The sequence below is a fragment of the Mobula birostris genome, chromosome 4, assembly GCF_030028105.1.
Source record: "Mobula birostris isolate sMobBir1 chromosome 4, sMobBir1.hap1, whole genome shotgun sequence".
Taxonomy (NCBI): Eukaryota; Metazoa; Chordata; class Chondrichthyes; order Myliobatiformes; family Myliobatidae; genus Mobula; species Mobula birostris.
In genome coordinates, this window is record NC_092373.1 from 72,936,568 (window position 1) to 72,961,315 (window position 24,748).

The 24,748-nt window shown below is 37.1% G+C and overlaps 1 protein-coding gene across 2 annotated transcripts in view; it reads left to right on the top strand.

Moving 5' to 3' along the window:
- Window positions 1–23,955, top strand: part of LOC140196411 (GRB10-interacting GYF protein 2-like) — a 191,571-nt gene extending 167,616 nt beyond the window's left edge. For both annotated transcript variants that reach the window (XM_072255561.1, XM_072255562.1), the window contains exons 23-30: window positions 1,775–1,897; window positions 3,844–4,023; window positions 6,272–6,382; window positions 8,493–8,701; window positions 10,380–10,534; window positions 10,848–11,014; window positions 14,801–14,948; window positions 20,596–23,955. In XM_072255561.1, coding sequence (XP_072111662.1) covers window positions 1,775–1,897; window positions 3,844–4,023; window positions 6,272–6,382; window positions 8,493–8,701; window positions 10,380–10,534; window positions 10,848–11,014; window positions 14,801–14,948; window positions 20,596–20,663 — 1,161 coding nt within the window. In that variant the 3' untranslated portion in view covers window positions 20,664–23,955. The remainder of the gene's footprint in view (window positions 1–1,774; window positions 1,898–3,843; window positions 4,024–6,271; window positions 6,383–8,492; window positions 8,702–10,379; window positions 10,535–10,847; window positions 11,015–14,800; window positions 14,949–20,595) is intronic.
- The last annotated feature ends 793 nt before the right edge of the window (window positions 23,956–24,748 follow it).

Consider the following 24,748-nt stretch of genomic DNA (forward strand, 5'->3'; position numbering starts at 1 on the left):
AAGAGAAATTGTATGAGATAATTGATTATTGTCTAGCAATTTCAAAGATCTCCATAGTGAGATAGATGAGAAGGAACTAGTGAATTGATAATTAGCAGATGTTATCTTATTTGAGCTCCATGCAAACAGTTGTTGCATAACATAGGAAAAACATAGAAAACCTACAGCACAATACAGGCCCTTCGGCCCACAAAGCCGTGCCGAACATGTCCCTACCTTAGAACTACCTAGGCTTTACCCATAGCCCTCTATTTCCTATAGAAATATAGAAAACTACAGTTAGGAAATTTTGAATTGGTTATTTGAACTAATGTGTGAAGGAACTTTTCAGAAAGGTTACTGAAGCTTTGGAATATTGTATTCCAGAGGGGATGAAGATTAGATCATTGGAAGTATTTAAAAAGCCAATACATTACTTTGTGTAAAATCAGGAAACTAAGTTCTATGGAGAACAAGCAAAGAAGAGATGAGGTCTTGGGCAATTAGCTACAATTATATGGAATGATGGATCAGACTTGAGTGGTGAGTCATCTACTACTGCTCCTATTTTCCAATGTTAAAATAGTTAATTGGGTTAAAGGTAATACCTTGGTTAAAGGGAGAACCAGTTAAGACCATAAAAGAGTGGGAATATAAGGGCGTTTTCAGCTGTAAAACCCAATAGAGAGGAACTGCAAGGGTTAACGTTTGGACCTCAGCTTTTTAATCTTAAGATTTCAACGAAAAGACAATAAAATTCTGAAAATGTTAACTGAAATTTTGTACATTTTTTATTTAGAAAGCTTTGTAACTCTATTTGCTAAAGGAAAAGAATGCATTATGATTCAGTCGGCCCTCCGTATCTGCGGGTTCCACATCCGCAGATTCAACCAACCGCGTATCGGGATCGAAAGAAACAGAAGTTCTCTCTCCAGCACTCGTTGTTTGAGTATTGTTTGCCTCGCACCTCGTTCGGTTGTTACTTGTGTTGTGTGCACGCTTTGTTTCCTAAAAAGCAATTAAGTGGTCAAAGCAATTCCTCAAAGGCTATTTCTCGCCGAGAAAATAAAAAGGAGTTTAAGGCTAGTAAGGGATGGCTGGCTAGCTATGTAAAGTGCTACAGCTGTAAGAACTTAAAGATCACGGGAGAATTGGCCGAGGCAGCATCAGCGTTCCCAGAAGAGCTACAATGGTTGCATCTGTACTGAACATGTACAGACTTATTTTTCTTGTCATTATTCCCTAAACAATACAGTATAACTATTTAATAGTATTTACATTGTATTAGGTATTATAAGTAATCTAGAGATTTAAAGTATACAGGAGGATGTGCATAGATTATATGCAAATGCTACGCCATTATGTATACAGGACTTGAGCATCCATGGAATTTGGTATCTGCGGGGTGGGGGGGGGGGGGCGGGTGGTCCCGGAACCAAACTCCAGCGGGTACGGAAGGCCGACTGTACTATCTAAGGTTATAATCTGGAAAAACAAGAAAAATCCTAACTCAAGATTTCGTCTCAAAATGTCAGCAAGCTGGTTGTTTGCCTCTAACCTTGCAATCTGTTGTTTTAAAAGCTATAAATTCTCACACTTCTTCAATGTGGAAAATTTACATCTACATAACTGGGGTAACATTTTAATATATTAAGCAGCACTGAAAAGTTTTGCTCATGTTGAATGAATACAAATATGAAATTTACTGCACTGGTCTGGCACCAGGGCAACTGAATTCACAGTTCTGTATCTTTCATTTGTAATACAATTTAAGTTTGGTCCAATTTTACTTCAGCTTCCTTCCTCTTCAACATGGGGCCAGCAGTCATCTTCAGGCTCAACACAATCCCAGGGTGCACTATCCTTAGCTGAAATACAGAAATTGGAGGAAGAAAGGGAGAGGCAACTACAGGAAGAGGTAATGCAATATATGTAAAAGAGAACATAGAAATTTTGACCTGTATCATGAAATTACTAATGTTGGTTTTAGAAGAATTGGTTCTCACTTACCTATTTTTATACATTGTGTTATATTTGGCAAGACATCTTGTCAAACTATTAAAATATCTTTGCCCCATCCTTGAATTAAAAATAAAAGATTTGCTGCATTGCTTGGCTGAATTGACTCATGTAAGAAACTGCAGCACTACACCTGTTAATTTCTTTGCTTCCAGGATCAGTTCAATTTTGTTTGGCATCTGAAGAGCCAAAATTTCTTTTCAGCCACAATTTGCACTTTCAGCACTCTAACTATGGGCCGGTTAGCTTAATACCTGTAGTAAGGAAAATGCTTGAAGCTATCATTAAGGAAGATATAGCAAGACATCTGGATGAAGTGGATCACACAGACACAGCATGAATTCATGAAGGGCAGGTCCTGTTTGACAAACTTACTGGCTTTCTTTGGGGTTATAATAAGTGCAGTGGACAGAGGGGAACAATTAGATGCTGTATACTTGGATTTCCAGAGGGCGTTCAGTAAGGTGCCACATAAAAGACATCCATTAGATAAGGATATGTGGAGTTGAGGGTAATGTATTAACTTGGATAGAGGAATAACGATTTGGAAGAAGGGACCAAGTGTAGCGCATCTATGTTGGTGACTCTAAATTTAGTGGAAGAGCTAATTGTGCGGAGGATGCAAAGGGTTTGCAGAGAGATACCTGTAGATTAAGTGGGTGGGTAAGGGTCTGGCAGATGGATACACCATTGGTAAATGTGAAGTCACATTTACCAATGGGGTGGGAAATAAGTGTAAAATGGGAAATAAAAATAGAAAATCAGAGTATTGTTTAAATAGTGAGAGATTGTAGCCTGCTGTTGTGCAGAGGGCCACAGAGTGCTTATTCATGAATTGTGGTAGGTTGGTTTGCAGGAGCAACAGGTTATGAAGGAGGCAAATGCGATGTTGGTGTTTATTACTAAATGGATTGAATTTAGGAGCAGGGAGGCTGTGGTGTACAGGGTACTGGTATGGCTGCACCTGGAGAGCTGCAGTTCTGGTTCCTCACTTGAGGAAAGATATAATGGCTTTGATGGTGCTGAAATTGTTCACGAAGTTGATTCTGGAGATGAGGTGAGGTTTACCTCTAAGGAGGGAGAAATTGTCACTTGGAACTATACTCGTTGGAATTCAAAGGAATGAGAGGGGATCTCATAGAAACATAACTATAGAATTATGAAAAGTATAGATAAAATGGAGGCAGGAAAGTTGTTTCCATTGGTAAGTGAGACTAGAACTAGAGCACATAGCATCAAGGTTCAGGAGAATAGATTTAGGACTCAGACGAGGAAAAACAATTTTTTTCCGAGAGAGTAGTGAATCTGTGTCATTCTGTGCCCAGGAAAACAGCAATATACTTGAGAACCAAATAGATAGTTGCATGGCAGCAGAATTAAGGTTTGTAGGGGGAAAGGCAGGGAGGTGGAGCTGAGTTCACAGCCTGATCAACCATGATCTTAGTGAATGGCAAAGCAGGCTCGAGGGGGCAGATGGCCTACCACTGCTCCTATTGCTTATTTTGTTGTATTGTTCTTCATTGGGGAGATGCAGTTAAACAAATTTTTTCACCTAATAAATGGTAACTGAATTTTATTTAAGCTATTTTATCATTAGGTAAGTTATTAGGATGATAATTCCAGAGTTTTTGCGGGTTTGGTAGCTGAATGCATGGTTGTTAGCAGGAAATCAATATAATTGTGGCGTAAGTATCTCATAGGCTCATGGGATGGAGGAAGTTTGGGTCTGGATGAAGCCAAAGCTATGGAAAAGATTTAAAATTAAGGGAAGAAATGGGGAGGTTTGTGTTCTCTATTTATTAAGTCTTAATCATTATTATGTCCTTCTTACCTTGCCAATCACAGCGACGGCAGCAGCAGGAATTAATGAAAACCTTACAACAACAGCAAAACCAACAGCAGAAACTGACAGGATGGGGTAATATTCCAAAAGCTTCTGTTACAACCAAATCACTTTTGGAAATCCAGCAAGAGGAATTCAGGCAAATGCAGAAACAGAAGGAAAATAGAGCACAGCCAAGAACAGTAAGTGTCCTTTATTTTTTAAAATTATTTTAACTGATTGATTGGAATGAAGTTACAAAATACTTTGTCCTCCACAAATCTCAGCCAAATAATAACGATTGAATTCCTTGAAGTAATGCACTGATGTTTCGAAAATGTTGTTCTTATTCCCCAATATTCTATTCTAGAAAAGTCAGGGCAATGCAATGTCTATGCAAAATTAAATAGAAAAAACTGAAAATAATCAGTAAGTCAGGCAGCATATGCCTGAGAATGAACTGCTAATCTAAATGAAAAATTTTCTAACCGGAACTTTGAACTCTTATTTCCCTATGCACAAATGCTACCTGAGCATCTTATTGCTTTGTTTCTGATTATCAGCATTTGCAGTATTTTGCCACTGTATGTGCTACTTTTGAATTTTTTACCACAGTCACTTATAAAGATTAAAAAGTGGCTTTATTTGTCACATGTACCTCAAAACACAGCGAAATGCATCTTTTGTGTCATATCAAATCACTGAGGATGTCAGTACGCTCCAGCGCCAACATAGCACACCCACAATTTTCTAACCCCAACTGTATGACTTTGGCCTTTGGGGTTGTGAAAACATATACGGTTACAGAAGAATGTACAAACTCCTTACCGACAGCAGTAGGAACTGAACCCCAATCTTAAAGCTGGTGCTGTAATAATGTTACACTTAACGCTATGCTACATAACCATATCCACTGATATCCATGTTTATATCTGTTGATCCTATAAAGCAATAGAAATCACCTTGTTTTTAAGGTTAAATTTTCATTGATCTACAATAATGATCTGAAAAATAATTAAATTTTATACCATTAGCTGTTTACCACAATCTGAAGCTAAATTCACTCAATTTCAGAAAACCTATGTATGACCATTTGTCAGTAATTTAGAAAATAACTCAATAGTTTCACAGTATATGATAACATAATATTTTGCAGGAAGACTTTAAATATATGAATCATATGAATACATTTGTTTAATTTCACCAAACCAGGAGCTGATGGCAAGTATACAAATGGAGTCAAAACAAGCAGTAGTGTGATAATCAAATCACAAACGAGAAAATCTGCAGATGCTGGAAATCTAAGCAACACATACAAAATGCTGGAGAAAATCAGGAAAAAAGTGCAGTCAATGTTCCAGCCAGAAGCTTCGACTTTTTTTTAAACCGTAGATGCTGCATGGTCTGCTAAGTTCCTCCAGCATTTTGTTGTGTTTCTTGATAAAGTGTGATAAATGGCTTAGTAGGTCAAGAGATGGTTGACGTTTTAGGTTCAAACTTTGGGTCGAGTTGACTTCACCCATTGTGTTGTTCTAGTAATTAATGTATTGCTCCAGCAGCCTCTTGTGTCTCCTTTGGTAATTGACTATAAATAAATGCTTTGCCTTTAATTAACTGTAGCATGGCTGAATGGTAAGTCTCAATCTGTCTGGAGTCTCTGAACTACAGAATGATTCTTGCAAATCGTTGTTACTGTTACACAGAATACAAAATAAATTGCGAATTGGTGTAAAGAATTATTGGAAAGCATCTTCTGCCATCTAGAGGTCATTGAGTGCCTTAAGTTTCTGGCAGTATGATCCTGGATTCAAGCCTTTGCTATAAAATTAGTTCCTGGAATATTGACATTGCCCAGTACATTACAGTAAAGCACAGGGTCTCTCTTCAGTGAAAGTACATCGTTTCTTTTGTTGAAGCTTTGACAGCAAGTGTGGTTTTAGCCTATTGTCCACAGACTCTCAAGTTTATCACTGAATGTTACTGAATACCTCTGACATTCACAAACATTGAAAATCACTCATTTTTTAAAAATGTAAAAAGATATGTTTTTTAAAAAAAACTTAATATACCGAACATTTTCACTTAAAAGCATTAAAACTAAATTAAAATCAAGAAAACTTCTCTTTGTCAGATCCTCTGAAATGATAATGGCAAAGAATTTAAAGTTACTGAGCCTCTCCATCTCCACTCCCCCAATGAGGATTGGCTTGTGAACTTCCAGTTTCTTCCTCCTGTAGTCAATTATCAGCTCTTTGTTTTCTTCAGTTCCTCCAGCAGTTTTGCTTGATATTGAAATTCTAGTGTTTTTACTCAGCTTGTATTCAATCTGAATCATGACACGTAAGCTGAATTGCTTAAATGTGTCTTTCTCTCTTTTATGAATCTTTCACTTTATCACCTTTCGCCATCTTCTTTTTCCACCTTTCTAAATTGCTTCCCCCTTCTAATTAGTCAGCAGCAATGAAGCTTAACATGTCAAGCAGCCACGAGGAGTCTTCATACAAGAATACCATGGCAAGTAAAAGAGAGGAATCGTCAAATAAGAGATCAGAGAGGAGCCAGGTAAGTTTAGTGAAAAGAATGGCTTGGTTGAGCAATTGGCCAGTAGGTAATCCACCTTCCCTGGCATGTATTCCCTCCACCAAATGAAAATAGGTTTATCACTAAAAATGCAGACTGGGTAACATATGTGGAAAGATTATTTTTGCTTTCATAAAAAACTTCGGTATGTAACCTGTTGTATTGTTTATAAAGTATAGTATGGATCAGTGGGAGGAGTGGAGGGAAAAAGGTCTTTTTCTCCATTGGATTGCACTGGGATGAGTTACATCTGGTAAAAAGTGCTTTATGCAAAGCTGTTGCAATAGTGTTCATAAAGGATTTACATTTTTATTCCAGTACTGCTCATGCTGTTATTTTAAAACAATGACACTTCAAATTTATTTTGGGTCCTATTGTCCCCCTCTTAGTATATTGCTAGGATAGTTTACAGAATGCTGGGTATAATAAATCTTCCACAGTTCATCCCTCAAATAGGATGGGCTTCTTTATAACCAATGCTTTTAAAGCTCCCTCAACTCTGAAGTTATTTTATTTTCTCTGTCTTTCTCATCTTCCCATTTGCCCAAAGGGTTCTGTTTTCTCCCTTGCTCAAACACTAAAGTAGCACACGCACTTTGTTCTTCAATTTAATTACTGAAATGGTTCACTGGGTAGCATTCAGTAAACCAGTGCAATGGGTAAAAGATGATGCAGTGAGCAAATGGGCACTTTAACTTTGAGGTATGAAGTTTAGAAAAGTAACATGCGTTATAAAGTAAACAGCACAAAAAAGTGAAGTTTTGTGCATTTAAAGTTTTTAAATAGTTAAAAAGCCAGTCAGGTTGAATTCAGCAACTAACCATTACTTCTGGCGATCCCTGTGTTAAGGAGAGGGCAGTTTATGCTTCTAAAAAAAAGGTCTATTCTCTAATTTTCTGGAACACAAAACCCATTTGTTAAAGAAACACAAGTTTGAGAAAATTAATTCAGTGTTGATTTATTTTCTCACCCCACCTTACACAAAATCTGTGAGATCAATCTTTATTCCATATCACAAATTTTTGGGTAGTGATTTGTGAATTCTATAAGGGTGAACTTATGTAGCTCAAATGGGCATAACACAGGGCCACCACTACCATCTGGTATTCAAAATGGAGTATTTTTTATTCATAAATGCACATAACTCAAAAGCAGCAGTGCAAGTGGAAGAGCTTTTTGGCAAGAACAACATAATTTACACAAATAATTTAGTAAAGCCCTGCAGTTCTTTTTCAATCAGTCAACTTTTTCAATTTTAATTGGTGTAATGAGTTATTTTTTTCACAAGCTGCAAATTAATACGTAAAAGAAAATTACCTCAGTAGATTTGAATTGATACATATTGAAATTGATATTTGCAACAAATCAATGAACAAAAATGGTGTGTTAATATTTAATATGGCATACGTAAATGAAAGGGATGAGTCTATATTTCTTAGTATTGATTGTGAGGAATTGTTGCAAATAACCTCTGCCATACTATCTTATAACTATTAGACTGTAAGGCAGACCTTCATTTTGGAAAAAGAAACAAGTTATGATCTGAATATAATAAATTTACAAGGTGGCAATCTTGTGCAAATAGATCTCTAGGTTTTGTATGACATTCCATGATACTTCATCAATGTCGACTTGTTTTGTATGCATGCAGTCTTGCAATTTCATGAGCCATCATTTAGAGGAAATGATCTTATAGCTGTGACTTGGGTTAATATAGCCAGTTCTAATTTTGAATATTTATGCAACATGGAAATTTTAATGAGATGAAGAAACAATAGTTTGCATTGACTGGTGTAGTGTTTTATGACATGATTGTTTAACTATTTCGTACTGTAAAATTCACTCTAGTTCAAGGTAAAAGCAAAGTGCTGGGAATAGATAAGGAGAGAAAGAAAGCTGGCATTTCAGTTTACAGGTCTTGCATCAAAACTGTTTCTGATGAAGGGCCATTGACCTGATGGGTTAACTTTTTTCCCTGCTGCTTGATTGGCTTTGTGTTTCCAACAGTTTCTATTTTTATTTTTATTTCAGATGCCCAACATCTGCAGTTTGGTTGTTTTTCAATAGGATTTGTTTTGCTTGTTTTATCTAGCATTCCAGTTTACCAGCGAGTACTGCTTCTGTATGGGGCTCAGTCAACACCAGTCCTACCAATCAGTGGGGAACAGATATAAGCAGTGTTTGGGGTGCACCAGATAACAAGAACACAAATGTAGGCTTCTGGGATGAAGCTGTAAAAGAAGTGGGGCCTCCTGCAAAAAATCAGACTTCCAAAAGTAACAAGAACAATTCTAACCCTGGGTAAGAGAACCAATACCTTAACCAAATCTTGTATCTTATACTGAACTGTAAAATGCTGATTTTAAAATGATATATCTACAGTGCAATATGTGGAAAAAGATTGAAGAAAAGTTTGTTTAGAGAAACAGTTGCCTGTAGTAATAATTGAAAGATGTCAACTAATGAAGGGTCTCAGCCCAAAACACTGATGCTGCCTGACCTGCTGAGTTCCTCCAGCATTTTGTGCGTTACTGTAGATTTCCAGCATCTGCAGAATCTCTTGTGTTTGAGATTTCTGAATATTGAGTTGTCAATAGCCTCGTACTAGAAGTCTTTCGACAACTAACAGTGCAAATATCCTATTAATTGATATCACATACCAAGATACGGTGAAGTGTTTTTGTTTGCTTGCTGTACATGTAGACCATCCCATATATAGGTATATCTAGGTAGTGCAGGGGTCGGGTGTGGGGGGGAATGTGTATTTTTGTGTTTGAGGAAGTGCATTGGAGGCAGTCAGAATGCAAAGCCCATGATGGGTAGATTGAGAGATCAATAGTTCATCCTTTGTATATGGGTAGTCTATTCAAGAGTCTCATAGTCTGATTACAGCAGGATAGAGGTTGTCCTTGGTTCTGGTATGTTTTCAAGCTCTTGTTTCATGAGATGCTTTCTAACCAAAACCTATAAGGATCCTGCAGAAGCTGTGGCAAATTATGGAAAAGTTCCTCTACTTCCTTTCTTGTGCCGTTAGTGTTCCATTTTTAACACTAATGGCAAAAAAAAACGAGAGTTCTGGATGTTATAATGTTCACATAGTGTACCTGTCATATATCTTAAATAGAAGAAATATCATTGTAAAGATATTTGTAATGACCAGTGAAATTGGACTGTAAACAAGGTGGGAGAGCGGAAACCTGATTGGATGAGGACTAACCAACAGGAGGGATGGACTACCGGGGTATAAATACCACCAGACTAGACAGGCCCAGGCATCATTCGTGAAGAAGGTGGCAGTGTTTGTCATCGATACCTGTACCCAGCTGAAAGCCCAAGAAAAGTTTATACGTTGTATACGCCGGGAAAGCACCTAGATCTTTTTTCAATATCTTTGTTCTTTAGAGTGATTGATTGTTATATTGTGTATGATTAATATTGATGACTGAAAGAATGCATTACTAATAATTAAGTTAACTTGATTATCTTGAAACCTATTGATAGCTATAATCCACTTAATATTTCAACAGTATTGAAATTTTAGGTAAGTAGAGGAATGTGCTGACTTTCTGTGTTTCATTGACATTTATTTTGTATTCCTTTCTGAATGTATTTTTGAGCTTTCTAACAGTATCATAGAGTTATTTATGAGGTTTACATTTTAGATTTGAAAATGTATCAGAAGTTTCAAGGATGACTTGCAGCTTCTATTTTCAGCTCCTCTCTGTGAATGCTAATCCTGTTCAAAGTTCCTTGCCCAGATTAAATTTCACTTAATTAATGATCCTGAATGACTCTCTTGTTGCTATTTTACTTGGGGCAGTTTGGGATTAATACCCTCCTTAAAAACAGCAAACCTACCAGGTGAATGAAACTCTCACATCCCTCCTTCTCTTGAAACTCCCACGTCTACCTCCCTCCCACTTAACCACCCAAAAAAATCAGTTTCTAAATAATTGTAATGTTCAACTTGGTATTTCAGGAAGTCTCATGGAACTCAGAACAAACCAAATAAAAAAGCTGAAGAGGAAGAAAAGCTTATGAAATTGTTTCAGGGAGCACACAAGGCACAAGATGGATTTACGTTATGGTGTGAACAGATGTTGCACATTCTCAACACAGCTAATAACTTAGATGGTGAGTGCTAATTTACATAAAAATTTGCAATGACTTTAGAAATGTTGGCTTTAAGATCCCAAGCTGAAAGGTTCAAGCCCTAAGGTCTATAAACTTTTATTAGTACTTCAACTTTTCATTCATATGATTGAAAAATTATATTGCAAAATATGTTTCTCTAATATTAATTCATCTTGCAATGAATGATTATGGGCTCCTCCAACAATGAGAATTAAAGTACAAGTTCAAATATGATATAGGTCATGGTGCTGTCCATGTATAGTAAGGAATTAAACTTAACTGTCCACTGAGGTATGTATTTATCTTTTTCCAGTTCCTACATTTGTTTCCTTTTTGAAAGAGGTTGATTCTCCTTACGAAGTTCATGATTATATCCGAGCTTACCTTGGTGATAGCCCAGAAACAAAAGAATTTGCAAAACAATTTTTAGGACGTCGTGCCAAACAGAGAGCCAGCCAGCAGCGACAGTTGCAGCAGCAGGTGGGTACATTAAGTATTGGAATTATATAAACTACTCAATTTTCATTACAAATAATTAATGACATGGCTAATGCAAGTACATGTTCAAAGGTTGATTTGTGCATGACAGCACTGTCTAATCTGTGTGCTATTTGCTATCTTCATATTGCCCAGACCTTAATTCCTTCCTTCCAGTACGGATTCATACTTCTCTGATTCTGAACATTTGGCGTAGCTGTCCATTTTAAAAACAAAGGTTGGACTATATTAAAGCTTACCAGGTTTCAAAGTCCTTTGCTGAAAACAACACTGCTCTCAAATTATCTGGGAGTGCAACAATGTATCCTTTTCTCAGCAACACACACACACACACAATGCTGGAGGAACTCAGCAGGCTAGGCAGCATCCATGGAAAAAAGCACAGTTGATGTTTCGTCCTAAAACGTCGACTCTGCTTTTTTCCATGGATGCTGCCTGGCCTGCTGAGTTCCTCCAGCATTTTGTGTGTTATGCTCGGATTTCCAGCAACTGCAGATTTTCTCTTGTTTCTCCTTTTCTCATCCACTTTCTCTAATTACATGGTCAAGCTTGTTGTCAAGATTTACATGCCCTTGCATCTACTTCCTCTCCTGTACAGTCCCTTTTCTGCTTCACACCTAATTGTTCTCTTGGATCACAATACATTTCTTCAGTCTTGTAATTTTGAACAGTAATTTACAACTGATCCTTTATCCAATACAATGAAACCTCTCTCACGTCAGTATTTACCAAATGAGTGCTGATAGAGCAGCTGCAGTAAGCTGTCTTCCTAACCAAACTAACAATTAGTTATAGATATAGGCTATTATGATTTTTAAGTTCAGAGATGGAATAATGATGCCTAATTGTGCTTCTCTGTCACCTCTCTCAGCACCTCTATTGCTCCTATACAACTGTCATGGTTTCCAGTATCCAATTTTCTGCACTGGTTATCATCTTCGACTTTCCATCTGTCTTCCCCAGAAATCCCAGCTGTGGTCCCTCCAGTCAGATTTCCATTGTTGAAGCAGTTGAAAACAAAATCATTATTAACATCCTTGATGTTTGTCATGTTCTGCCTGTCATTTGACATATCTGTTGGCCATGACAAGACTGACCACAACATACTATACCAGTACAATTCCACTGTCATTCAGGTGGATGAAACTGTACTCTGTTCCATTCTTATCTGCCTAAATGTAGCTACAGTATCATAGGTAATAATTCTCCTTTCCACACTCAATTATTTTTGCAATCCCCAAAGATCTATTACTGATCTCCTTTTTCTGCTAAGCATTATCAGCTGCAAACACAATCTCAATTTCCATTTGTACATTGATGGCTCCCAACTTTACCTCAACAACCCCATTTTGTAAGTTATCACACTACTTGTCCTGCATTCAGTTAACTTGCAGTATTTAGATTTGAACAAAGTGGCAATTAATGTTCCTACCTTGCAGTGACTGCCTGGGAAAGAGGATCAGAAAACATTTGTGAAGCAAGAAACAGACATAACCTTTCAGGTTAATGTTTATCTAGAAGTAGTTTAGAAAAAGAAGCATGTTTTAAATTGCAGGAAAAGGAGAGGATTGGAGAGAATAAGAGGTCTACCTAATGGGAGGGAGCAAAGGGATGGAGACCATTTTAAAGACTGAAATGAGAAATTACTTCATTTGGAGCACAGTGAATCTTCAAAATTCTTTAAATGGTGAATGTTCAAAATTAAAACAAAGATTAGTAAATTTCTGGATGTTAAAATAAGGAATATAAGAAGAAGGCATGAAATTGAAGATTAAAAGATCAGCCATGATTTTTCTGAATGGCAAAACAAGGTTGAGAGGCCAGTGACCTACTCTTAATTCTTATATGTGTGCAGATGTGGGCATTCCTTTTATTCTCTCTGCCTCTTCCTCCTCTGCAAGTTTTTATAAAAGTCTAATTTTATCAATTCTGATGAAAGATATTCATCCTGCAGTTTTAGCTATTCTTAGTTACCTGATTTACCTGAGTTCTGCTTCAGCTCCACTGCTGTTGAAACCTGTCACTAACGTATTCTATTATCTCTCAAGTTTGACTCTGCCAATGAATTACTTTGTTCTACCCTCTTTAGATTTGAGATCATTCAGAGCTCTGCTATGCCCGGCAGCTGGCCAGACTTGCACTAAGTTCTGTCCACTCATCACTCACTATCCTGTCAAGTTTATTGTCATTTGGTTGTAAACATCATATATAATGCATATAACCAAATATAGAAACAAAATAATGTTTTGCCAAGCTAGGGTGCACAGTGGTACACATAACACACAATAATTTATGAAGTTAAGGATAAAATCTGCAGATGAATTACATATAAATAACTAAAGTACAATATTAAATATTGTAAGGTGTGGAACAAATTAACCAATTTGCTCTCATTCAAGCAACTTGATTTTAAAATTGTGGTCTTGGCTGTCTATCTGTGTAATCATCTCCAGCTCTACTATGACTGCATTTAGGGCATCTTGAGCATTTCTCCAATTGTATTTGATGACCATCCAGTCAGCTGCCACATTCTCCAGAATTCCCAATGAAAACCAATATACCAACAGTTTCTTGTAGGACATCTTTTAAAATTTCTTTGCTTGAGCTTCTATTGCCTAATGCCACCTGATTGAATGAATTAGTTTTGCTACATTAGAAGCAACGGATAAACTGCAGTTGCTAACTGTATACTTTATCGTCACTGTTGCCATGAATTTCATCCATTTTCCCAGTTTTCATCTAATGCATTAATTCTTGACTGCTGCTTGACTTTTGGGTATTTATCTCATTTGTTTTTTTATTTTCATGATTTCCACATCGGTTTGTTTTTTGTTTTTTAAGTAACAATGTCATATGCTTCTATCTGTCACTATTTCGGTCCACTTACCAGTAAGACACTCATTCTCCTACCTTAATTTTCTCTAATTTTGCTCAATGTTCTCTTGACTTGCTTCTTATTCTTCACTGTCTGTAAACTTCATTTTATTCAGAACACCACTGTCTATCCTTTTCCATGTTTGCAATTCCATTCATAGGTGTAGTTGCTGTTTGGCTTCCATTTCCACCAGAATGATTACTTAGCTGTTTGAGAGGCCTTGCTGTGTGCAAGGTGGTTGCTATGTTTTCCAATTAATGAGAGCAATCTTAAAAATCAATTAATTGAGAAGCATTTCAAGATGTCCTGAGGTCTATAAAATCAAGAACTAGTCTGATGCTTGTACTTTTATACTTTTTTATTGTAATTGCATACATTTTATGTATTTTGTATTAATTTTAATTGCAGCATTGTTCCCTGGGATGTTTTTCTTTAGGGATATACTGTATAAAACAACTTCAAAACTAACAGTGGCACACTATACTAGCATAATTTCATGGGTTTAAATATTTTGGTCAGAAATACCTCTTTCCCATTATGCATAGCAGGCGTGTAATTTTGATTTATTTTGGCAGTAGCTGATCTATTAGAAAAGTGTTTTGCATTTCCATTAATCCTGTATTTTTCCACTTGCTGATGTTTAAAGAAAAGCAGAAACAGCATAGAGCATTGCTAGCAAAGGAAATTGGTTAAATTATTGAATCGTTTGATGCAAGGAAACATTCTTTAAAAATCCATATAGGCAATTTTAAAGGGGACAAAAGCTTAAGAAAATGGATTTTCTTCATGTCTACAGCTAATTTGTGGCTTTAAAACAAAGGCATTTTTTAAATTTCTATATATTTTCTATAAAGTATGTTATTTAATTTGATTTAATTTGCGTCATGTTTTAGGATTCAGGATGCCCTGAAATTCAAACAGGTCTACAGTCCATCTATCCATCAAATCACAGCAGAAATCAGCAGTCAAATTTTGAATCTGTACAGTCTGGAAAGAGAAAGAAAAAACAGAAGATGATACGTGCTGATCCCAGCATCTTAGGTTGGTATTTTTATAGACATACTGTACTGTCACTATGTGTTTAACAAATAAAACATATTGCAAAATCAAGTGTTCTACACCATTTTTTTTTTAGGTCATTGGTGATCAGTTGATATTTCCTTCATCAGCCGCAATTTTTTTTTACTGAAGCGCCAAAGATAGTATTTAATCCTTAATGGGAAATCTGTTGAAATTCTTCGAGGAAATAGCAGGCAGGATAGACAAAGGAGACTTGGATTTTTAGAAGGCCTTTCAAAAGGTGCCACACATGAGGGTGCTTCGCACGTTAAGATGCCATGGAATTACAGGAAAGACAGTAACATGGATACAAGATTGGCTGACTGGCAGGCAGGAAATAGTGGGAATAAAGGGGGCCTTTTCTGGTTAGCTGCTGGTGACCACTGGTGTTCCATGGGGGTCGGTGTTGGACGCTTCTTTTCATATTATATAATGTAACGGAATTGATAGTTTTTTGCCGAAGATACAAAGAGAAGTGAGGTGCAAGTAGTACTGAGAAAGTAGAGAGGCTACATAAGGATTTAGATTGGAGAATGGGCAAAGCAGATGGAGTACAATGTAGGGAAGTGTATGGAAATGCACTTTGTTAAAAGGAATTAATATGTAGACTATTTTCTGAATAGGGAGCATTTTCAGAAATCCAAGGTACAAAGGGACTTTGGAGTCCTCATGCAGGATTCCCTAAAGATTAGTTTGCAGGTTGAGTTAGTGGTAAGGAAGACAACCATTTCAAGAGGACTGGAATATAGAATTACCAAAGGAAACAGAAAACCTACAGCACAATACAGGCCCTTCGGCCCACAAAGCTGTGCCAAACATGTCCTTACCTGAGAAATTACCTAGGGTTACCCATTGTCCTCTATTTTTCTGAGCTCCATTTACCTGTTCAGGAGTCTCTTAAAAGACCCTATCGTACCCGTCTCCACCACCATGCCTGGCAGCTCATTCCATGTGCTCACCACTCTCTGCGTATTAAAAAAATTTTTAATATTTTTTAAAAACTTACCCCTGATACTTCCTCTGTACCTACTTCCAAGCACCTTAAAACTGTGCCCTCTCGTGCTAGCCATTTCAGCCCTGGGGAAAAAGCCTCTGACTATCCACACGATCAATGCCTCTCATCATCTTATAAACCTGTATCAGGTCATTTCTCATCCTTTGCTCCTCCAACGAGAAAAGGCCAAGTTCACTCAACCTATTTTCATAAGGTATGCTCCCCAATCCAGGCAACATCCTTGTAAATCTCCTCTGCACCCTTTCTATGGTTTCCACATCCTTCCTATAGTGAGGTGACCAGAACTGAGCACGGTACTCCAAGTGGTGTCTGACCAGGGTCCTGTATAGCTGCAACATTACCTCTCGGCTCCTAAACTCAGTCCTGCAATTGATGAAGGCCAATGCACCGTATCCTTTCTTAACCATATATTGAAAGGCCGCAACAGAGTGGACATGGGGAGGATGTTTCCTATAGTGAGGGAGTGTTAGGACCAGAGGGCACAGCCTCAGAATAGAAAGACATCCCTTTAGAACAGAGATGAGGAGGAATTTTTTCAGTCAGAGGGTGAAAGCCATGAGGGGACAAGAAAATAAATGGGAAGGAAGGTCCCTGATATATAGAAGGTAAGAGAGATTAAATGATAAAGATGGTAATAATAGAACAAATTTTTTTTTAAAAGAGCATTCTGAAGGGGTTGTAAATAAGATAACCAGAATCATCATCTGCATGCTGGAAATGTGAAATAAAAATTCCATCTATTTACTTCTATTTAATTCAGTATTGAATCTGTTCCCTCAGCTTGTGTGGGTTTAATTGGAACAGCATAAGCGGCTAAGAACAGGGTGGAACAGAATTCATGTAAAGGGTGGATAGATACCAATGGAATTGGAGGAGTAAACCACAGTATTTCAAGTAAGAGTATTGAAGAGGGAATGTTCATGCATGATTGATATTGTGTCAATTTCATTTTCTGCACATCTGTTTTATTCAGAGCCCCTTTGTCCACACTTTAATCTCACTTGTCTTCACATTTATGGGAGGTTCTGACACCATCTCTAATTTGCTGCCAACCTATCAGCACTTCCACTGTTCTGTTGGGTAGAGAATTCCAGAATTTGATCCAGCAGTGAAGGGCTGACCTATCTTTTACCAAATCAGGTTGGGAGTTGGGGATATTGTGCTGCCTTTGTTCTCCTTGCTGGTAAAGTCCATGGGTTTCAGAGGTGTTGTCAGAGTAGGCTTGTTTGAGTAACTGCCATGTGTTTCTTACATGGTACATACTGTGTCTGCAGTGGAGGGAATAAAAGTTTTAGTGTAGTTGATGAGTGCCAACAGAGGTTTTTTTTTTTGTCTTGGATAATGTTGAGCTTTCCTGTGAATCTAGTAGTTTGGAGAGTAGTTTCTGTGTTTGAAATGGCATATATTTAAAAAAAACAGTTGCTTTATCTGTTCACCACTTCTGATTAAACATAGTTGCAGATGGACAACTTTTAGTATTCATATGCTGGGCCTTGCCTCATTTGGTGTCGATGTCCTTGGAGCTGCTTCCTCCTACTAACAGTCCATTACACTGTATGGAGATTAGATGTGGTAGGACTGAAAGGCTTTGATCTGATCTATCACTAAGTTCTGTCTCTTGAATGTTTTTATTGCTTAGCTTGCAAGTAGTCCTGTATGGCAGCTTCATTGGAGTGGTGTCATATTACTTTTGAGTATGCCTGATGGTATATCCACTTTTAATGAATCTGTGTTAGCCACTTGACTTGATAATTGTAGAATGAGAGATATACAGTCCATGAATTTACAGATTGTTTCGGTGTACATTTCTGCTGCTGAAGGTCTACGATGTCTTGTAATTGAACTGAGAGATCTGTTAAGTTGACTGCATTGTTTATTGATGTGCCACACACCATAATGGAATAAGTCCTCCATATGATGACATGACTGTTTCCAAAACAAAAACACTGGTCACTTCTGCCAATGTTGTTATGACCAGATATACAGTTGAAGTCAGAAGTTTACATACACCTTAGCCAAATCCATTTAAACTCAGTTTTTCACAATTCCTGACATTTAATCCTAGAAAACATTCCCTGTCTTAGGTCAGTTAAGATCACTACTTTATTTCAAGAATGTGAAATGTCAGAATAATAGTAGAGGGAATAATTTATTTCAGCTTTTATATCTTTCATCACTTTCCCAGTGGGTCAGAAGTTCACAATACACTTTGTTAGTATTTGGTAGCATTGCCTTTAAATTGTTTAACTTGGGTCAAACATTTTGGGTAGCCTTCCACAAGCTTCTCACAGTAAGTTGCTGGAATTTTGTTCCATTCCTCCAGACAGAACTGGTGTAACTGAGTCAGATTTGTAGGTCTCCTTGCTCGCACACGCTCTTTCAGTTCTGCCCACAAATTTTCCATCGGATTGAGGTCAGGGCTTTGTGATGGCCACTCCAATACCTTGGCTTTGTTGTCCTTAAGCAATTTTGCCACAGCTTTGGAGGTATGCTTGGAGTCATTGTCCATTTGGAAGACCCATTTGCAACCGAGCTTTAACTTCCTGGCTGATGTCTTGAGATGTTGCTTCAATATATCCACATAATTTTCCTTCCTCGTGATGCCATCTATTTTGTGAAGTGCACCAATCCCTCCTGCAGCAAAGCACCCCAACAACATGATGCTGCCACCCCCCATGCTTCACAGTTGGAATGGTGTTCTTCGGCTTGCAAGCCTCACCCTTTTTCCTCCAAACATAACGATGGTCATCACGGCCAAACAGTTCAATTTTTGTTTCATCAGACCAGAGGACATTTCTCCAAAAAGTAAGATCTTTGTCCCCATGTGCATTTGCAAACTGTAGTCTGGCTTTTTTATGGCAGTTTTGGAGCAGTGGCTTCTTCCTTGCTGAGCAGCCTTTCAGGTTATGTCAATATAGGGCTCGTTTTACTGTGGATATAGATACTTGTCTACCTTTTTCCTCCAGCATCTTCACAAGGTCCTTTGCTGTTCTGGGATTGATTTGCATTTTTTGCACCAACGTACGTTCATCTCTAGGAGGGTCTCCTTCCTGAGGGGTATGATGGCTGCGAGGTCCCATGGTGTTTATACTTGCATACTATTGATAAATATTAATAGATGAACGTGGTACCTTCAGGCGTTTTGAAATTTCTCCCAAGGATGAACCAAACTTGACATCATTTTCTGACCTCAATCCAATAGAATATTTGTGGGCAGAACTGAAAGAGCGTGTGCGAGCAAGGAGACCTACAAACCTGACTCAATTACACCAGTTCTGTCCGGAGGAATGGAACAAAATTCCAGCAACTTACTGTGAGAGGCTTGTGGAAGGCTATCCAAAATGTTTGACCCAAGTTAAACAATTTAAAGGCTATACTACCAAATACTAACAAAGTGTATATAAACTTCTGACCCACTGGGAAAGTGATGAAAGAAATAAAAGCTAAAATAAATCATTCTCTCTACTATTATTCTGACATTTCACATTCTTAAGATAAAGTAATGATCCTAACTGACCTAAGACAGGGAATATTTTCTAGGATTAAATGTCAGGAATTGTGAAAAACTGAGTTTAAATGTATTTGGCTAAGGTGTATGTAAACTTCTGACTTCAACTGTATCTGACATGGGTCGATTGCTGAGGATAAGATTAAGTAAATTTTGCGTTATCTGTCACAGAACCAGTCTGGTAGCCATGTTCTTGGAATATAACCTGCTTGGTCAATGTGGTACACCCAAGCATTTTGGGTAACAGCTGTTGAAGATTCCTAACCAGTCTGCTTTCTATGCCCTTGCTAATTTTTTTTAATGTTATGTATTGCTTAAGACATAGAAGAACTGAATCATCAGCTGGGAAGGATAATAGGTGGTAATCAGGCAGTTTCCTGGCCCATGTTTAACCCAGTGGCGTGTAATGACCTCATGAGGTTTGGAGTCAATGTTCAAGACATTCCATGCTGCTCCCTTTCTCCTCTTGTCTATTGTGCCACCATCTCTGGTGTGGCTTGACAGAATGTACCCATTCTTCCTATGTTTTTATAGTGACGGTGGTATTTCTGAGTAGCTTGCTGGGTCAGTTCAGAGGACATCTGAGGATGTCTGTGAAGTGTGTCCATGGCTCCATTTCGGCCAGCCAATAAGGACGGCAGATTTTTCTGTGAACAATGGTCATGAATCATGTTAATTGAATTTAAATCTTATATCCATCCCACAACGTGAGGGAGTAAACATTTGCAATGAGTTATTTTCATTAGTGTGATAATGAAAACTGACATCACTTGGTGTTTTGTTTCTGCCTAGATTCTAGGTTATTAACTAAATTTAAATTCCACAGCTGCCATGGTATAGTTTGAATTTGCAGATCCTGATTACTGCCGATCTGATCATTTAATCCCTATGCAACCACCTTACGTAGAATACGCTGTGTGTTTCAAATAAACTGAATCAATGATTGGAATTATTTAGGTGAAATTCCCTGAGAATCATTTTAAAATACTAAGTTAAAAACAATCAGCTATATCCAATAGAAAGGTTAGATTCAAAGATGTGAAACACTAGAACTATAGTTTTAGCGTAGATAAATAAATGTTGCCTTTTTTCCTTTTTCTTTACAGGCTTTTCTGTAAATGCTTCATCAGAGCGCCTGAACATGGGAGAAATAGAGACACTTGATGACTACTGAACACAAGCAAACTCTTGATTTATTTAAAAAGTTGTTAATCATGAATTCTGAATGCATCAACCAATATCAGTTAATTAAAAAAAATAATCTGTTACCGTGAGTTCATGTCTGTCTTTGGTACTCTTAACGTATTTTGTTGTGGCCCCTTCACCTGTAATGCATTCATGTTTCAAGTACAAAGCAGCCAGTTCAAAGGGCTCTGCACCAACTTGCAAGTTTCTGAGCATAGAATCACTGGTTCTATAGTGTAACATGGACGGTGCAGTAAAATGCAGTGCATGTCTTATAAACACTTGTTTACTTATCAGTTTATTATTGGATTTTATTCAGAATACATGATTAACAGGTCTATTCAATGTTGGTCATGTTAACATCGATTGTTTGGTTGAACATTACAGAACAATTCTGTCAGTAATGTATTTATAAGATAATTCTATAATTCACATGTTGAAGTGCTTGCTTTAGTACTGAGATGTATTGAAGATGGTTTGGATATTGTTGAGATATCCATTCAGTTTGTGTGAGGAGTACCTAAACTTGCCCCTTTTGAGAAGATATACATTTTTTTTTGGCCTTGTACAGTTTTTTTAAATTAATATATTTGCAATATTCAATACAGTATAGCCGTCTTGAAATATGCAGCTATAATTGATAAGTCAGTTGAAATATTTCTGGATGTCCAGAAATCATGGTTTTCGTAGTTATGCAATTGCTACATGAAGGCTGCAATGTGTAACTAGAGACATGTAAGAAATTTTACTTTCCCCCTACTGTTGGAGCATGCACGTGCAGGCCAGTGCCCAATAAGGAGCTTTCTCTCTTAAAGGGGCTGTATCCACTTCTTGTTCAGGTTGTATTTTAAAATTGTTCGATAGTAAATCTTTTACAGCATCTTGGCCTAATCAACATCTGTTCGTACAACATGAAGGTGACTATAAAAAAAATGCTGCAGCTACTGTGTGCCACCAGTTATAGTGCAACATTGAATTTGCAGCTTACTGTATTTAGGTGTACAGAAGATTCCCTTTGAAAGGGAACTGGGTAATTGACCCTTTGGTGACTGAAGGACTCTTTTAGTTTCTGAGAAACATGTTTTGAATCACTTTTTTTTAAAAAATAAGATTCTGTACAAACGTAATGCTAAATATTAGACTGAGAACAGAGTTATATACACAGAACATGTCTCTAAAGTGCATTCTGAATTAAAGAAAATGCAGTGAAACTGATATGCTGTCACTGCTTGCTTCATGTCACTTTTCTAAAGTCAGTGCTTTTAATGGTTTTCCAATTCTGTTCAAAGTAACTTAATTTTGAAAGTAGACACAACTTGTCCTCTTTCCCAATTGCCCTACAGAGGCAAGGGTTAAGTTGGCAGCTGAGTGGTGGTATATGCATAAATTTGATCCCACCACCTTGGCACTACATTAGAACTCACCACATGCCACTTTTTGTTATCCTTTGTATGCTTTATGCACCTGTACACTTTATGGACATTTGTGCCAGTTAAATACACATCATCAGAAGGGCAGCAAATCAAAATCCATAAAACTACAATGCGGCCTTAATTTTATTAAGGTGCTTTTCTACTTTTGTTAATTGCAAGTATTTCGTCTGCTAATAAAGTGACAGTAGCAAGAACCCTCTTCCATTATGTTGAGGCAGTGCTTGAAATGTCCTGAGGGAATAAAGGACCCCCATTGTTTAGCCATATTGCAATTTGCACTAAGGATTTCATCTCCTTAAATGCATGATTTATTTAAAAACTGAAATTTTAAAATCTTTGAAAACATTCTGCATAATAAAATTTGTGTACAGGATTTGAACAGTTTCTTTTGTGACATCTACATTACTGTCATCCATCTGCACACCTCAGTATAGCAGCTGCTATTTTCTCTTTGTAAAACAAAATCATAGATAATGCATTCATCAAAGCTACTGTAATTCTCAATTTTTTGTTGACAGTTGAACACTATCTTCATCCCTCATGTTTTAATATTCAAAGGACATTTTCAGAGGTGTATCTTCAATTTAAGGATGGTGTTGTGATAGTGGCATCTTTCAGATTGTACGGTAATCAGTATATTGAAGAACTAATTATTAATCTAGCATAATGCAGGAAAAACTAAAACAAAAACCCAGGAATTGCTCTTACAAAGAAATCATGTGACAGACTGAGAAATATAGTTATTTGTGGAAAGCAGAATCCTTTTTAAAAAAAAAAATAACTTTCAATAAATTTTATATCTTTAAATCACTGGGATGAAACTACGTATTCCATTTAAAAAGCTATTCTAATACTTGTAACATTTCTGCACTGTGGGTTTTGAGATAACTGTGCAGCCATCCTTAGCATGTATTTAATTTTCAGGTTTTTTTGTTCATTCTTCACCAAATGAAGTTGAAATTCAGTTTGCCCATACTATTCCCAACATATTACTGCTTTGACCATGTACCAAATTAGATGATTGAGTGGTTCCCATTCCAGGTCTTTGAGAATATTGTAGTATCATCACCTTCAGGTATCAAAGAGATATATTCCTTGTCTTTGTTGCATAGAATTTCGCACAAAGCAGTATTACAATATTAAATTACAATTCTAATTATACGTATAATGAATTTTCCAGAGATTAATTTGCTTTTTCAGTGTTTTGTAATATTTCAACATAACGGTACTATTCCAATCCAAGTAGATTTAAAAATGAATGTAGCCAAAGTGTTGCCGTGCCTCAGAGTATTTTACCGAGCTAAGTGGTTTCCTATTATCCCCCAGATGAGTCCCTGATTTGGCTAAAACAGTTTTTTGTAATTCTTTACAGAAATTAGTTTCACTTTTAAGGTCAGGATATAATTGTGCCTCAGAACAGAAAACTGATTTGCTTGAAAATTGTCCTTAATAACAATTTAAAGATGATTTGATTCTTCATAAATTTTAATTTTCTGTAAGTCAGACATTAATGTCTCAACCCAGAAAAAAATGAGATGTGCTTATTTATTTTCCCTTTGATCTAGGAATGTTAGTTGAGATTGTTTCTTGTACAATGGGGAGAGAAAAGTGTGAGAAAAGATCAGTCATTCAACAATCTCTGTGTGAAAACTTGCATTGTGTGTACTATATCAGAGATGATTATTCATTTCTTAACGCCAAACTATGTGGAGGAGATGGAAGACAGAAGATTTTTTTTCCTGTTTTGGGGTCTTTTGTGAATGTTTATTCACAAATGGTGAATTTGCAATCGTAGATTGATATTTTCATTAAGATGCAAAAATGTGTAAATAAGTTACAAAAATAAATGAATTACAAAAGTACAATGCTTGATCTTTAATTTGACATTTAGTGATTTGAACTAGAGCTCAATTTTCATGTAAACTGCACAAGTTTCTGGTTGTAAAGAACAGGTGGAGAAGCAAGTTTAAAAGGAAGATCTGAAAATATGAAAACCATGAGAAATTAAGAGATGAAGGGGCAAGTAGAAAAGCAGAGTGTCAGTCAAGAAAAACAAAACCCTTGAAAATAGTGTCACAAGTAGATAGGGTTATAAGGAGAGCTTTTCGTACGTTGGCCTCCATAAAGCAAAGTATTGAGTACAGGAGCTGGGATGTTACACTGAAGTTGTACAAAATGTTGGTGAGGCCTAATTTGGAAGATTGTGTGCAGCCGAGTTATAGGGGTTGAATAGATCAGGTGTTAATTTCCTATAGCGTAGGAAATGAGGGGTGATTTGATAGTTCATTATAATGCAAGCAGGCTTTTTCCACTGAGGTTGGGTGAGAGTAGAACCAGAGGTCAGGGGTTACGGGTGAAAAATGATGGGTTTAAGGGGAACATGAGGGAGCTTCAGTCAGAGGGTGGTGAGTGTATGGAATGAGCTCCAGTGGATGTGGGTTCAATTTCAAAATTAAAGAAAAATTTAGATAGGTACCTGGATGGGAGGTTAAGACATTGAGCTGAACTCTGCAGTGTGCCTAACTGGAAGAAACATACAGTACTTCATTAACAAGCTTTGTCTGACCAATATGAATTAAGGTCAGTAGGGTAAAGAAAGCTCAGGTGATGTTTTTAGACGACTTGTGTTCCATAAACACTC